This window comes from Ornithodoros turicata, chromosome 3 (assembly GCF_037126465.1).
Source record: "Ornithodoros turicata isolate Travis chromosome 3, ASM3712646v1, whole genome shotgun sequence".
NCBI lineage: Eukaryota > Metazoa > Arthropoda > Arachnida > Ixodida > Argasidae > Ornithodoros > Ornithodoros turicata.
In genome coordinates this window covers 102391651-102408100 of record NC_088203.1, presented here as the reverse complement: position 1 = coordinate 102408100, position 16450 = coordinate 102391651, and the positions used below count along the sequence as shown (strand labels likewise).

The 16450-nt window shown below is 44.1% G+C and overlaps 1 protein-coding gene across 4 annotated transcripts in view; it reads left to right on the top strand.

The window, feature by feature from the left end:
• The window catches only part of LOC135389018 (unconventional myosin-IXa-like), a 36416-nt gene that overhangs the window by 14977 nt on the left and 4989 nt on the right, over window positions 1-16450 (top strand). For 3 of the 4 annotated variants that reach the window (XM_064618941.1, XM_064618943.1, XM_064618944.1), the window contains exons 6-38: window positions 7-101; window positions 1137-1299; window positions 1398-1498; window positions 1636-1690; window positions 1979-2056; window positions 2143-2232; window positions 2319-2432; window positions 3008-3145; window positions 3335-3456; window positions 3521-3662; window positions 4885-5059; window positions 5179-5239; window positions 5818-5964; window positions 6327-6366; window positions 6446-6550; window positions 6678-6758; window positions 8531-8641; window positions 8717-8839; window positions 9502-9651; window positions 9898-10076; window positions 10155-10289; window positions 11418-11567; window positions 11651-11705; window positions 11792-11875; window positions 11938-12792; window positions 13380-13421; window positions 13568-13673; window positions 13762-13835; window positions 14408-14585; window positions 14675-14803; window positions 15353-15458; window positions 15544-15675; window positions 16301-16424. In XM_064618941.1, coding sequence (XP_064475011.1) covers window positions 7-101; window positions 1137-1299; window positions 1398-1498; window positions 1636-1690; window positions 1979-2056; window positions 2143-2232; window positions 2319-2432; window positions 3008-3145; window positions 3335-3456; window positions 3521-3662; window positions 4885-5059; window positions 5179-5239; window positions 5818-5964; window positions 6327-6366; window positions 6446-6550; window positions 6678-6758; window positions 8531-8641; window positions 8717-8839; window positions 9502-9651; window positions 9898-10076; window positions 10155-10289; window positions 11418-11567; window positions 11651-11705; window positions 11792-11875; window positions 11938-12792; window positions 13380-13421; window positions 13568-13673; window positions 13762-13835; window positions 14408-14585; window positions 14675-14803; window positions 15353-15458; window positions 15544-15675; window positions 16301-16424 — 4440 coding nt within the window. The remainder of the gene's footprint in view (window positions 1-6; window positions 102-1136; window positions 1300-1397; window positions 1499-1635; window positions 1691-1978; window positions 2057-2142; window positions 2233-2318; window positions 2433-3007; window positions 3146-3334; window positions 3457-3520; window positions 3663-4884; window positions 5060-5178; window positions 5240-5817; window positions 5965-6326; window positions 6367-6445; window positions 6551-6677; window positions 6759-8530; window positions 8642-8716; window positions 8840-9501; window positions 9652-9897; window positions 10077-10154; window positions 10290-11417; window positions 11568-11650; window positions 11706-11791; window positions 11876-11937; window positions 12793-13379; window positions 13422-13567; window positions 13674-13761; window positions 13836-14407; window positions 14586-14674; window positions 14804-15352; window positions 15459-15543; window positions 15676-16300; window positions 16425-16450) is intronic. The other variant, XM_064618945.1, reaches the window with a different exon arrangement.

Below are 16450 nucleotides of genomic sequence, written 5' to 3'. Positions count from 1 at the left end.
GTCCAGGCTTTTGGAAACGCCAAGACGAAGCACAACAATAACTCCAGCCGGTTTGGCAAGTTTATTCAGGTGAACTACAGGGAGAATGGGATGGTGCATGGGTAAGCTGCCTTTCATTTTTAGTTGTCTTTATCGTGTTTACACAACATGCCACATTCGTGTCTGCTCTTTGAGAAAAATGTACCAACCAAGCATTCACCTTCTGTTCAAAACTTGCCCCCTTTGATGACGATACCAACTCTGACTGCTTTTTCTTCAAGTTGCTGGCTCTAGCAGACTGTCGCACCTAACATTTAATATCACTTTGTGAGGAAACAATGTTACAACCACTGTGAACTCTACCTGCATTGTTTTATCCAGTGCCTGGTATATCGGTGGAAATTTGGTTACATTTCTCCTTTCTAGACTAGCCGTCAGCACACTTGTGAGTTTGTACAGTAGCACGCTGCACCAGCAGAAATTCATCATGATGCCGATGCTGTCCATTCTATAATTCAGTTCAGTTCATAATTCGGTCTTATTCTATGGCTCCTAAAGCTAAAAAAATCAGTCAATCACTGTATATCAAAGTATCACAAGTTTCCAGCGTGATGGATGTGACCATATTGTAACCTTATAAACTATGTGACAATGCAAAACCATAATTAGAGCCTGAAGTTTTGGGGGGATTTACCCGATTCTTCCCCGAAGTTGCACCCCGAATTGGAGGTTGCCACTTTAGGGTGAAACCCGATTTTTACCCGGCAATTTGCCCTCACTCGGATGTCTGTAGGAATGCACTAACTTACTTGTCTGGCAGCAAATGCAGTTACATCGCCGTTTGTACCAAACCACCACAGTTAGTTTGAGTAACTGAGGCCGATTTCTCCCCAAATTTAGCATACTGGAAGTTTTTTTTTCACCCGAATTCGCATGAATTTAGTGCACATGTTTATTCACCCGATTTTTACCCCCCGAATTTAGAAAAAAATATTTCCCGAAAACTTCAGGCTCTAACCATAATTGAGAGGGTGATTACTTGATTTTGGCTTGAGAGTTCTGCAAACTTTTCGTGGAGCGCTGAAATTGAATAACTGACAGAAGTGTCTGGGCTAGAGGAGCCCAATAACACTGACTCACCCAAACGTGTCCTTCAGGGCTGTCGTACAAAAGTACCTGCTAGAGAAATCTCGAATAGTATCTCACGCGAAGAACGAAAGGAATTATCACGTCTTCTACTATCTCCTTGCCGGAGCTTCGGACGCCGAGAAGAGGGAGCTACATCTGACAGCTCCGGAAGATTATCATTATCTAAACCAAGTAAGGCACTGTCCAGTCTCAGTATGGTCACTTCTCAGTCTCAGTATCCAGTACAAGTGTCAGTATCTGACACTCATTATATATTCGTTTCATTACAGAGCCAGTGCTATAAGGTAGAAGGAACGGATGAAGCGTTTGAATATATGAGGCTGACGCAATCGATGGAGATGGTGGGCTTTTCCGCGGACAAACGGAAAAAGTAAGGACCCCCGTAGCATATGGTGTAGACACCACGATTGATTTATTGATTATACTTATAAAAAAATAATAACGAGGTTGTTCCTTCACCAAACATCCCAGCAGTTTTGTATAACCAACTTTGCTTGCATTTTGCAGACTAATCCGAGTGCTGTCCGCTGTACTGCATTTGGGAAACATTGAGTTCAGCAAGGTGTGTGTGTTTGCATGTGCAGTAAATACATCACGTGTCTTGTGTGAGGAAGCATATACTGATGCACTTAGTACTAGGATTAAAATGACTGACTCACGATTGCCTGAGTGCCAGTGTGACTTTTGTACTCCACGTCAGAGTCTGAAGAGAAAGGCCTTTATGATGTGTCTGTTTTTTGTTTTTTTATTTATTACGTACAATTACATCAGTAAGATCAGAAACATAAAGCGGAGCACCCAGTGGGAAATGATCCCTATGTGATAATGGTGGTTTCCGTTTTGACCTTAGAAATCTACATACCATAGTGATGAAGCGGTGCAAGTGAAGAATCCCGATGTCCTGTCACTTATAGCATCTTTGTTAGGGGTAAGATGAATCTCACTCATTTTTGACGACTGTTGTTTGATCCGTGGAGCGTATCTTTGTTTTATGTGTGCGTCATCCTTTCAAAGGTGAAAGAGGAAACGCTGAATTCTGCCCTCACCACGAAACGTGCCAAAGCTCCCGGAGAGACGGTGGTCATCAGCTATAAGATGCCAGAGGTGATGGAGAACACTATGCAGAACTTGGGGCACGAAATAGAGGGGGTGACAGTGAGTCCTAATTGCTGTGGCTTGTTTCGAAATAGGCCATTGCAACGCGAGATGCCATGGCCAAGTGCCTGTACGGTGCCCTCTTCGACTGGATTGTGATGCAGGTCAACCATTCCTTGCTTTCTGCAAAGGACTTTCGGGAACACAGGGTATGTTATTTTACTACTATGCCTCTGGAGGTTTCCTTGAAGTACTTGTGCTTTGCATTTGGGAACCGTCATTCTCTTTACATAGTGCACACTATTACATGTACTTGAGCAAATGTGTTCGGCAAATACATAGAGCCTGAAGTTTTAGGGTTTTACCTGATTCTTCCCCGAATTTGCACCCCGAATTGAAGGTTGCCTCTTTAGGGCGAAACCCGATTTTTACCCAGCAAATTGCCCTCACTGGGATGTCTGTAGGAATGCACTAACCTACTTGTTTGGCAGAAAAATGCAGTTACATCACCGTTTGTACCAAACCACTACAGTTAGTTTGAATAACTGAGCCCGATTTCTCCCCGAATTTAGCGTACTGGAAGTTTTTTCACCCGAATTTGCATGAATTTAGTGCACATGTTTATTTACCCGATTTTTACCCCCCCCCGAATGTAGGAAAAAATATTTCCCGAAAACTTCAGGCTCTACAAATACATTATGCATTTTACGTCAGAGCCATACAACTGACTTAGTGGAAAGAAATGTCTCGTTGATGAGCAACAATAATTTTATTTTTTGTCCAGGGTAACAGCATAGGTGTGTTAGATATTTTTGGCTTCGAAGACTTTGGCGACCACAACAGCTTTGAGCAGTTCTGCATCAACTTTGCCAATGAGCACCTGCAAAACTACTTCAACCAACACGTCTTCAAGTACGAACAGGTGAGATTCGTGCGAATGTGTCCTGCATTAGTATAACCTGGTATTTTAGGTGTTAAATGAAGTAAAAACAGTTTTTATCAACGTCTACCATAAGAAAAAAAAAACAAAATTTTACCTCGACAAAAGCAAACTCTGAAACACAAGGGCCCGCATACGATCCGTGCTAACATTAATACGATCTGTTTGTAGGAAGAGTATCAGAAGGAGGGCATCCAGTGGAAAAACATAGATTTTACGGATAACACATTATGCTTGAGTTTGATTGAAGGTCGACCACACGGCTTGTTGTGCCTGCTGAATGATCAGTGCAAGTAGGTGTCTGGAGATTTTTTTTAGGCATGACTTAGATATTAAAGACACTTGCTCTTTTTGCAGCTTTTCTGGAGCCACGAATGCAATGTTACTGCAGAAGTTTCAAAACCAGCATAAAACCAATCAATTCTATGAGGTGCCACAGAAGCGGGAGAATGCCTTCTTGATCAAACATTATGCTGGCAAAGTCAAGTATCAAATCAGGGTATGTTTTCGTGCAGTGAACTGTAACATACCTTTTGTGTAACGTCTATTTTGTACATGCGTTCGTAACGTAATGAACAAACACAAAGAGGCACATTTACCAGCAGCTGGTTTATTTGGACATACGTGAATTATGATTAGGGCCTAAGTTTTTCGGGTTTCATTTTTGGCCAAATTCGGGGGGGTAAATATCGGGTGATATTTTTCATTTGAAAATTCGGGTGTATTCGGGTTAAATCCCGTTACGGCATATTCTGTCGTCAGGAATTCGGGTGATTTTTTTTTGTTTAATAAAAATGTGTCTTAACATGGAACTAATGTTTAGCAATGTTATCAAACTTTATTTTAATGCACGCTTACGAGTGTGCCAGGCGACCCTGATGTTTTCGGGTAGATTCGGGTTAAACCCGAATTTTACAGATTTCGTTCGGGGGGTAAATATCGGGCGGATACGGGTTTAACCCTAAAAAGTCAGGCCCTAATTATGATGAGTAAACTTAACAGGTCTCTAACCACAAAGGCAGCATCTACGGAAAAAAGGTTCACCGACCTTTGTCCCGCATTATTGCGGAAGAAGTCGATGAGCGGTGGCTTCGACAGTCTACCATAGCATTCTCAATATCTGATTTATAATTAGAGCCTGAAGGTTTAGGGTTTTACCCGATACTTCCCCGAATTTGCACCCCGAATTGAAGGTTGACACTTTAGGGTGAAACCCGATTTTTACCCGGCAAATGGCCTTCACTGGGACGTCTGTAGGAATGCAATAACTTACTCATTTGGCAGCAAATGCAGTTACATCACCGTTTGTACCAAACCAGCACAGTTCGTTTGGAATAGAGCCCGATTTCTCCCCACATTCAGTGTACTGGAAGTTTTTTTTCACCCGAATTCGCATGAATTTTGAGTGCTCATGTTTATTTATCCGATTTTTACCCCCCAAATTTATAAATAAATATTTCCCGAAAACTTCAGGCTCTATTTATAATTAGTGAACCTATCCGCAGCAGAGGTTTGCCTTTGTGTGCGGAGGCTTGCAAGGTTAGTTGTCGTCTTCTCTGTTTGTTCCAATAAACCATTTGCTAGTGAACGCTGTCCTTGTCCGCCCGTGTCTTTTGTGCATTTATTCATCATGTTTGAAGTAAAAAAAGGCGCTGAAGTAAACCATGCTGGAGTAAACCAAGGTGGTATGTAGAAACATATCCTTGCATTTGCATCCTTAGGATTTCAAGGAGAAGAATGTTGACCTTATGCGGCCGGACGTAGTGATGGTGTTAAAAAGCAGCAGTGTCGCACTGGTTCGTGAACTTGTGGGGGCAGACCCTGTTGCAGTGTTCCGGTGGGCAATCCTGAGGGCGTTCTTCCGTTCTTATTATGCCTTTCAGCGGAGCTCTCGAGGTTTGTACAAATCTAAACGAAAGATTTCTTTGTGTTGAAAAGTGTCCAGTTACTGCGAGCTGTGCTCTGTTTTGATGTACTATTGCGCATCTCGTATTACTTTTGTTTTGTGCTTCTAGCTCGAACAAACGGTAACATCAAGAGGAGCTTGACGTACAAGGGGAACGAGAGTCCAGCCTCGTAAGTCATTGTGCATGCCTGTAGAGGGTTCAAGGAAAGGTGTACCTGTTGCTGGTGTACAGGAAGCATGCTCGGAAAGAGTAGATGCCCCTCAGCAGCTAGGAGGCTGCACGATCCCAGAAATTTTATGGAGTGGGCTTTCATTGCTTCTTTAAAGTGGTTTCAAATGCCCAGTATCTTTAAGCTTTTTATTTTGAATATGTTCTGGAATATGTTCTAAGAATATGTTCTGGAAAGGTGTTTCTTTTTGTTTGTTTGTTGAATGATTTTTTGTGTTTTTTGCAAGTGCCAAAAATTTGCTAATTTAAGTACCCGCGAAGCGCATTCACTGACGTCATCGGGAAACATGAGCCCGCATTTTTTCGCGAATTTAAGTTCCCGCGTCAGCTATGGCCTTCACCAAAATGCGAAAAACGTGTTCTACGCAAAATCGTCTTTTACAGTATCTAACGTAATTTATCCTTTCTTCCTTCGTTCATTCTGTATGTAGAGGTTTACGGAGGCATTCCTCCTGTTAGCTATCTCTACCAGCTGTTCTTGTTCTTCTCAATGCGAATAATTGTAACTCGTTTATGCAGACGACAGACGACGTCCCCACGCCGGCCATTGAGTGCGGTGAACACGAGTCCCGGAAACATAGGAAGCCGCACATCGATGTATGGAGTGGAGTCTTTCCTCGGCGCCAACGAGGCTCGGGTGCTGGAACGGGCCAACCAGATCTTGGTGTATGCAATCCCACGCATTTTGTCCTCTTGTTCCACGCAGCATTTCTATTTGTGTCCTACAGACACGTCTCTGGGTAACCAACTCTCAGAGCCATTCTCGATGGCACTGTTGTTGCGGAAATAAGGGTTACCTATTACGTCCTGGCCCCTCAAAACTTCATTACTCTAGAAGAAATAACGGCTGCAACATAATTACGCGTAATTTACATCATTACCCGTTCTTGGGGGCTCTCCGGGTCAAGTTAGGTTCCACCAGTCTTCCTGTTTCCCATTGCTGACTTCCAAGTTGTTTCGGATATCTGCATTTTTGTCATTCTATGTTCCTATTTGATTTAATAACGACGTTCCTTCGACGCTTGCAGTAAAAACCGGCATACCAGGACTCGATCGAGAGTTGATAAGGTGAGAAAGAAAGAAACCTGGATTGTTCTGCCTGTTTTATCTCTTTGAGCCAATAGAGTAACGCCAAAAACCTCTCCAGGGCTTGAAGAACCTGCAGAGTGTAAAAACTGTCGTGGGTAGAACTCAGCAACAGCCTCACAGGACTGGACGCAAACAACCGCCCACAGTCACAGCACAGTTTCAGGTAAACCACCCTTCCAGTCCTTCGCTCACAAAGGACCGGTGTGGAATGAGCATCCCTTGAGGGAACCTCCTTGGAAAAGCTTTTGTTGCGGTGTGCAAATTGACCTTACTGTTCTGACCACTAACAGGTGTCGTTGCATCACCTGATGGAGGCGCTGGGCCAGGCCAACCCGTTCTTTGTGCGGTGTATCAAATCGAATGCAGATAAGGTGAGGTTGTAATCTGTCATATCTGTTGTCTTTGGTACTGTACCAGATGCGTGGTCGTGTGCCGAGCGATAAACTTTGCTGCGAGCGTGCTGTACTGTATAAGTAGGGCCTGACTTTTTCGGGTTAAACCCGTATCCGCCCGATATTTACCCCCCGAACGAAATCTGTAAAATGTGGGTTTAACCCGAATCTACCCGAAAACATCCGGGTCGCGTGGCACGCTTGTAAGCGTGCATTAAAATAAAGTTTGATAACATTGCTAAACATTAGTTCCATGTTAAGACAAATTTTTATTAAACAAAAAAAAATCACCCGAATTCCTGACGACAGAATATGCCGTAACGGGATTTAACCCGAATACACCCGAATTTTCGAATGAAAAATATCACCCGATATTTACCCCCCGAATTTGGCCAAAAATAAAACCCGAAAAAGTCAGGCCCTATGTATAAGTAGGGCCTGACTTTTTCGGGTTTTAATTTTTGGCCAAATTCGGGGGGTAAATATCGGGTGACATTTTTCATTCGAAAATTCGGGTGTATTCGGGTTAAATCCCGTTACGGCATATTCTGTCGTCAGGAATTCGGGTGATTTTTTTTTGTTTAATAAAAATTTGTCTTAACATGAAACTAATGTTTAGCAATGTTATCAAACTTTATTTTAATGCACACTTTGCCACGCGACCGGGATGTTTTCGGGTAGATTCGGGTTAAACCAGAATTTTACAGATTTCGTTCAGGGGGGGTAAATATCGGGCGGATACGGGTTTAACCCTAAAAAGTCAGGCCCTATGTATAACTAGAGCCCCTAGCTTTCCGCAAAATTTCGCGGAACGTGCCGTGTCCTGCGGAACCTGCTGTTTTCCCCAGAATCGTGGAATATTTTATTGCTAGAGCCTGAAGTTTTAGGGTTTAACCCGATTCTTCCCCAAATTTTCACCCCGAATTGAAGTTTGCCTCTTTAGGGTGAAACCTGATTTCTACCCGGTAAGTTGCCCTCACAGAGATATCTGCAGGAATGCACAGTAACTTGTTTGGCAGCAAATGCAGGTTACATCACCGTTTGTAGCAAACCAGTACAGTTAAACCTATGTATGTGTTTGTCCTTTCTATGTTGTTCCAGCCTCAGAACATCAGTTCTCTCAGTACAGTTAGTTTGAGTAACTGAACCCGAACCCGAAGTTTTTCCACCTGAATTTGAATGAATTTAGAGTTCATGTTTATTACCTGATTTTTACCCCCCCCCCCCCCCCCCGCCGAATTTAGAAGAAAAAAATTTCTCGAAAACTTCAGGCTGTATCTATAGCTTATAGAATTATGTAAGGATTTCAGTCAATCTGAGACATTTTGGCAGGTTAAACCTGATCAGTTACAACTGCAGTGCCTGGCACTGCTGATAACAGTGGCACTTACATGGCTGAATGTGCCGCGACGAAGGAAATGTAACGACAGCACCGCCTGGAGGGAGTTTGACGGAGTTGAGTCGAGTTTTCTTTATGCACTGAAGAGTTACAAAAGGCTGGAAAAGTGTTTGACATGAATCGGCATGCAAGCTTGGAAGAATGCTGCACATTTTTTATTGCTTGTTTTCTCTTGCCCGCGGAATCCCGCAGATTTGTAGATTCCACTTCAGTGAAGAGTAAATTTTCCACAGCGGAAAGCTAGGGGTTTCATGTATAACAAGTTATTAACCTATCTCCAAGCTGTTGATAAGCAGCCAAGAGGTTGATTTTCGTCACCACAAGTCTTCATCCTGACATGTTGTCTTTCAAGGTGCCATGCATGTTTGATGAAACAGTTATACTGCAACAATTGAGGTACACCGGGATGCTCGAAACGGTTAGGATACGACAGGCTGGCTACAGTGTTCGCCTGCCTTCTGAGGTACTTTTGCTTTCAGATTATCCCATTAAAGTGCGTCATCTGATGGCTGTCGCATTACAACCGTTTTTTTTTCAGGAATTTATTCAGAGGTACCGCGTTCTACTGCCACGAGGCCTCCTGAGCTCACGAAACGACATCAGAGATTTCCTCCTCCGAATGAATCTGGATCGCAACAACTATCAGATGGGAAAGACGAAGGTAACGATCACTTACCTTGCATTCTTTATTGTTACCTAGATTTTCATAAAGCATTTGACAAGGTCCCTCTCCATTACTTCCTTCAAAACCTTTGTACGCTTAACTGGAGTGTTCAGTCGGATGCATTATTTTCTTTTGAGCTGACCATGACATCAAAGTGCTTCGCAGTATCTGAAAGAAGCTAGCGTACACGACACTAGCCTGTTTGATATAAGAGTGCGTTTCTGCCCTGTGGAGATCCCCCCTGAACTTTGCTTACCAGCAGCTATCAAAGCTTTTCAACATGGCAAATATATCGATAACTACTCATGTTTTTCTTGTATCTTTGCAATTAAACAACTTCATCTTCCTAGCCTAGATGAGCCCCCCCACAAGTGCTCATAAGGCTCATTTGTTTGTGCTGTCCTTTCTAGTATTGCCCCAATGCCTAATTTTTCAACGATTTTCGCTCGATTTGATCTCCATTTCGAGGTTGGTTGGTTCAAATGTTTTACCGCTGCCTCGTTCTCGCCTCCCTTTGCACGTCCTCAAACTATCCTTTGCTCATCCTTCGCTCATTCTCTCGTTAGTTTTTCACAGTAAGATTGTAACTCCCTGACCCTTGCGAAACTCAAAGTAGTGGTGAGGTTGCACTTACAGTTGGAGTGTCGCTTGCCTCACAGGTGTTCCTGAGGGAGAGCGAAAAGCTGAAACTGGACGAGAACTTGCACCTGGAAATCCTTCGCAGAATCATCACAGTCCAGCGCTACATCAGGGTGTGGTTCTTGCGGAGGAAGTTTCTTCAGCTCAGGAGCACAGTCATACGACTACAGGTGCGCCTTAATTAATTAATTTATTAATTTATTCTGTGATAGCAGCAGCAGTTAATCCGAAGGGCTTAAATAAGGGCGTTTTCTTTTTTTAAGTGAAGTTTCAAGGAACTTTTTGCATCGTCAGGCTTACGCCTAGCAAAATCATCTGGCGCAGCTTGACATTTGCTATTCTTGCACCCGTAAATTTCAAACTAACCAATCAATCAATCAATCAATCAATCAATCAATCAATCAATCAATTTTCAGGCTTACTCCAGAGGCCACCTTCTCCGACGCCAGCTGGCACAGCAGAAGATGCAACACGAAGCTGCCACCGTCATTCAGCGAGCGTGGAGAAGCTACCTCAACTCGCGCTGGTTTGTTCAGCTGCGGCACAGGGTCGTACCTTTCCAGGGTGCCTGCCGAGGCTACCTCGTACGGAACAGGTACAGTCCTCACTGCCCTTCCTAACTTGGCGTTAATGTTTGCTTTCCGCCATACTGACATACTGAGTCTACGAACAGAATAAAGATGCAGCAGCGGGAAGAATCGGTAGAAAAATTCCGCACGTCAAGGTCCCGGGGCAGCGGCAGCCGTCTGTCGAACGGAAGGCTTTCGTCACGAGAGTTGAAGACGCAGCGGTCCATTGACTCTGAGGAGTAAGTCCCGCAGGATATGCCTCCTGCAGCAAAATTTTAAACTTTCAGGATTGCTCGAATATTATTAGAGCCTGAAGTTTTAGGGTTTGACCCGATCCTTCCCCTAATTTGCACCCCGAATTGAAGGTTGCCCTCTTTAGGGTGAAACCTGATTTTTACCCGGTAAATTGCCCTCACTGCGACGTTTATAGGAATGCACACGAACTTGTTCGGCAGCAAACGCAGTTACATCACCGTTTGTACCGAACCGGTTTAGTGAGTTTGAGTATAACTGAATCCTATTTCCCCCCGAATTTAGCGTACTGGAAGTTTGTCCACCAGAATTTGCATGAATTTAGCGCAAATGTTTATTTACCAGATTTTTACTCCACGAATTTAGAAAAAAATATTTCCGGAAAGCTTCAGGCTCTAAATATTATTTAAGGTCTGGGCTAGCTTGCACGAAAATCATGCTAGGATCCCGATCTTAAGGAACATCTTTTAGCTCGCCGCTTTGCAGCTGCTTTACGCACGTGCTGCACCAACAAACTTCGTTATCCTCCACTTGTGCGAAATGCTTGTGTTCCTAATATTGGTTTCTATAAACTCCCCCCCGCCCCCTCGAAATCGTAACTTTGGTAGTGCGTTTGGGAGAGGGAAACGAGGGGGAAATCCTCCTCCCCCATGCAATCCTTCCTACCCCACCAGGAAGTGCATTCCACGTAGACACCCCACACAGTTTAGAGCAGCAACCGTCGAATACTGCCGCTTTGCGTCTTCGGGTTATCTTGAGACATCCATTCCTTCTATGTAGTTCTAGTGTGCATGAATAAGATTTAAAATAAAAATTTTTCAATTTATAGTTTTAAATTTAAGGTTATAGAATCGAAAGTGCCATTTCACAACTTCTGAAGACAGAGGGGTTGCCGTGCTGATACCACAACTAAGTACGCGTTGCTAGATGGATACCCCCCGATATACATCCTTATATCAGCTTATAATCTCCTCATAAAACGAGGACAGTTTTTTATGCCCAATTTTTTTTGGAACAAACCTTGACGTACGGTGTGCTTTATGCGGTAGTACAAAAATTAACAAGTGGAACAAGCAGTTATGTTGGTGGTAGTAAAATGTGCACTCTGTCCCCAGGAATAGCGGCGTAAACGACGACTCGGAAAACGACAACCCCGTCTTTGAAGGGAGCACGGGAACAGCGTCGCCCCCAGTTTCACCCGTTCCAAGGGCTCCCTTAGCCAGGGAAGAGTCAACCTTTAGGGACAAGACTGCTCTGATTCACATGTGAGCTCACTTTGGATCATGCTTCACGTTCCACAAATATGAGGAATTGAATAGTGCTGACGTTGCACCGCACTTTTTAACAGGTTGAGCACAAGCGAAGCGAGCAACCTCCAGATAAGAAGCAGGGAACCATCAAAGGTGATCCTTCCTTCTTTCCTTCCTTCTCCCTCACTCTCGTGTTTTTCGTAGTTCCGATCGCCTAAATCTGCTTCTCTGGTTCGCAGATGCCAATAAGAAAGTGTCTGTCCGAGATTGCGCAACCGGACAACGTGTACGTCAAGCAGGGCCCAGAGCATCAGAAGAAGAGGGTTAGTTTTTTTAAAGTCATTCGGTCCCCACTTATGCCGTAGCAATTTTCCCCAAAACACAGGTACCCTCGGGGAACAACTACGCGGAAGAAAACGCCCACAAGGAAGGAGCGCTCCATAAGGCTCGCAAACACTTCAAGACGTTCATGGGCAGCAAGAAAGAGAAGAGCAGGGAAGACACGGACGAATCGGGCGGGGAAGACGCCGTCGGGCCACGTGACTTGCCCTGCTCGGAACCGATGCCCGAATCGGCGAAACGTAGCGCACATTTATTGAAGAACACCAACGTGCGCTCCAAGGGCGAAGTATGTGCTGTGTGCGAACGTGGCCTGACGCCGTTCCAGGCTTGCCAAAAATGCACACGGTGCAAGACGCACGTTCACGCAAAATGTTCGCACCTTGCCGAGAAGTTTGCGTGCAGACCTCCGCTGGAACAGCAATCGAGGGTCGGCGGAATGCCTCCGCAGCAGCAGCAGCAGAACAACAGCGGGGGAGCCGGCACGGGCACGTGGAATGTGACCCGTACGGCTGAGTTCCGGGATCCCGGCGACATTCTCATCACGGACGTGTCGGAGTTACGGAATCTGGACACGTTTCTCGTCAAGAAGGCGGGACGACTCGGCGAGACGGGGAAGAAGAGGGCGTCGAAGGTGGACGTGGTGTTCCGCAAGGCGCTGAAGAAGTTCAAGTCGAACCTGATCAGCACGTACTCGGCCGCGTCTCAGGACGGAACGTTGTGCCTTCAGTATCGGGATCTGACGGACCACTTTGTGCAAGTGCTGGAGTCTGTGATTGCGCAGGAAGGGACGCCGGGAGGAGCAGAGTCGTTCCCGGTCACGATGGCCGTGAATGCGTTCCGCGGTTTTCTCGATGAATTTAGGAATATTTACAGGAGTGAGAACAAGCCCAAGGGGAAGGTAATTGTTGTTTTCTGCTGCTTGTTTTTTTCTTAAATACCGTCCTGATTCTAAACAAAATTGTGTAATCCGTGATCATTTGTGGAATTTTCAGTGTTGCGTAGAATTCTACAAGAAACATCTAACAGTAGCGTTCCACCTTGTTTGCTTGTGTTTGTGTATTAACTTGTTCCAAAGTATGTTTCGCTGGTTCGTGGCTACCAGATGGATATATTTTCGTGTTGGCTAAAAGTACAAAAATATACCTATTTTTCAGTGGGTAAAAAATATCAAGGAAGCCGCCATGTGAAATTTTATCACATTGATTTGTTATGTTGCTTAACTGAACGACATCTTAGCCATTTTTAGATCTGGCAACAATATCAAGTTTGAGGGAAAAAAAAGAAAAGATAAACAATGCCCGATAGTTCTGTAGCTTTCTGTAGCTTATTATTCTGAATCATTTAGGAGAAAATGACATGTTTACTGAACATAATTTTTGTGCATCAGACATTTGGTACATTGGGAAAACTTTCGCACAGTATTCACTGTATCTGTAATGTACCGCTCCTCACTCAATATGCGCCTCTGTTTTACCTCGCTGCCAGAACAAGAAACGGAAGCGGAAAAAGAAAGTCAACCAAATAGTGGTGAGCAACCTTGACACGCTATTTTCTTCAGCTTTTCAATCTCTCTTTTTTTATGGGCAGTTTGATGACTGCAGTGCAGATTTATACTGAAACATTCAATGTTTATAATGTGTGCACGATCAATTAATCAACCGGCATGTTTGTAGGAACACTGTGGCCACATCTTTGCCAGCATGGTAATCAACATTCCAACATCCTGCGAAATATGCAGCAGCTCAATGTGGCTCACTGAGAAGGGACTTGTGTGTCAAGGTAGCTGTTTTAGAAGTTGTTGTCGCAAGGTTAACACTTAACAGTAATTCAGTAAGAGTAATTCCCAATGCTATGTACTGTTTTCCAGGATGCAAGCTAACATGCCACAAGAAGTGCTACCAGAAGGTTACCTTGTCATGCAAAGATGTCTGTGTCCAACAGGTAATGAGACATAATTTGTTTTGCACAAAGCAAAAGCCATTTTGAACAAGAGATAAACTGATGTTCTGAGGCTGGAACAACAAAGAAGGGACAGATACAAACAAGCCTCAAATTGCCTAAGATATCAACGATGAAAGATGAAAGTCACTGAAAAGGTTAGCCAGCTGTAGGGATCGAACCCACATCTTCTGGATTGCCTTCTTTGTCCCTTCTTTGTTGTTCCAGCCTCAGAACATCAGTTTATCTCTTGTTCATCAGGTGCCGCTTGCGTCGATTTCCGTCGTATGAATGTGTGTATGAGTGAGCAAAAATGTAAGAGTGAAAGGAGGGTGAGTGAGAGTGAGTGGCTGGTTTGTCGTCCCTTCAGATGACGCACCCCGAAAGTCGCTGGAGAGGCGTGTTAGCTTAGCTCAATTGGTAGAGCCCTGGACCGGCAATCCAGAAGATGTGGGTTCGATCCCTACAGCTGGCTAACCTTTTCAGTGACTTTCATCTTTCATCTTAGCCATTTTGAGCTTGCGTTACCTCTAAAAAAAACTCTGATGTAAGCTGACACGACACTCCTGGAACAGGGTCGCAAAGTATTCGGAGTCATATTGGACCGCCTGGTGACGGAAGAAGTGCGGATACCTCCGATAGTGGAGCGGCTGATAACGGCCATCGAACTAAAGGGCCTTTACACGGAAGGCATTTACCGTAAATCGGGCATCACCTCTAAGGTGGCGCAGCTGAAGCAAGAAATTGACGAAAGTAAGGCTCTTAAACCTCTTGTATATTCTCTTTCTGTCTGCACATCGCTGCGTTAATGCAAAATGAAGCCACAGAAAGTGATCTTCCAGACCCAGAGGGTGTGGTTTTGGACCAGTACCCCGTTCACGTGCTCACTGCCACGCTGAAGGCCTTCTTCCGCGAGATGCCGGAGCCTCTCATGACATCTGAGCTTTATGATAGCATCCTTCTGGCTACAAGTAAGAGCAGAGTAGTTTGTGCTGTGTTTTCTTTGATTGATTGATAGAACCTGAAGTTTTAGGGTTTTACCTGATTCCTCCCCGAATTGAAGGTTGCCTCTTTAGGGTGAAACCCGATTTTTACCAGGCAAATTGCCCTCTCTGGGATGTCTGTAGGAATGCACCAACTTACTTGTTTGGCAGAAACATGCAGTTACATCACCGTTTTGTACCAAACCGCTGCAGTTAGTTTGAATAACTGAGCCCGATTTCTCCCCGATTTTAGCATAATAGAACTTTTTTTCACCCGAATTCGCATGAATTTAGTGCACATGTTCATTTACCCGATTTTTACCCCCTGAATTTAGAAAAATATATTTTCCGAAAACTTCAGGCTCTATGATTGATTGCAATTTGTTGATGTGGACTTAATTTGTAAATATTTTTGTATGCTGCTTATATTAATATCCTATTATCAAATGTTAACCACTCCCCTCTGTATTGCCTCACGGCCCTGAGGGTAAATAAATAAACAAATTTGTTCATTTTGTTTTGTTGTCCTTATGACAGACTTTCAAGACCCCGAAGAACAGGTTCAAGCAATATTTTTGGAGACGAAGAAGCTTCCACCGGCTCACTACGACCTATTTGAGAGGCTCATGTTCCACCTTGCCAGGTTGTAACACTTATAAAGTCGCTTTAAGACATGCGGAGAAAAAATAGTACCATCATGTGTTGCTCTGTGCTATTTTCTATCGTAGGGTGGCACAGCACCAGGAATTCAATCGTATGTCTCCAGAATCCCTGGCCATAGTGTTTGCTCCTTGCATTCTACGTACAAACAAGCAGCTTCAGGCACAGGACACCTTGGACTGCGTTACCAAGCAGACCATGTACGCAGAAACTTTGCTTGTCTCTACTTTGGTCTGTCACGCGTAGCGTCAATAACGTGACTTCAGTCTATCTTAAAACGTGGGACATGTCTAAATTGTTTGGTAGACAACCAAATCATCAATGCAAATGGCAGGGCTGTTGTTCTGAAGAACCCTTACGTAACTATCCGAAAAGCTCTGCTATTCGGATAGTTATGTGAGGGTTCCATAAATAGGGCCCGGTGTTTTCGGGTGTTATGTTTGTTGGAAAGGAGAGGGGGGTAAAAATCTGGTGTTATTTCAGGGGCAGTAAAACGGTAAAATTGGGAATATCAGGCGGAAAAGCAGATTTTCGGGTGGAAAAAAAAATGCTTCTCGCGTTTTACATGAACATCAGATGTGGAACATAAGTGTCCTCTAGTGCCAGTCTTGGAGGCTGAATTTGCACTTTGCCAAATTAGTTTTGGGGTTTTGCCCGAAGTGACAATGATGCAAATTGCGGGGTAAAAACAGGTTTCACCCTAAAGCACAGGGCCCTTTCCATGAAGTGTGAAAAATGCAGCAAGCATTGAAGAAGGATTATGAAAATGCTGCTCCATGAAAAGTTGGATAAGTTCCAGCTTACAATGACCCAATTCCATTTCAGATGTGTGAAATGCATAATTCAGGAACAGCTTCATAAAGTGCAGACAACTCTGGCAGACATTGACACACTTGACTCCGCTGTCAACACTGTTGTCACTCGCCTGAGCTCACTGCGATCGTCACGGGTAAGTGTTAATCACAATCTAATGGC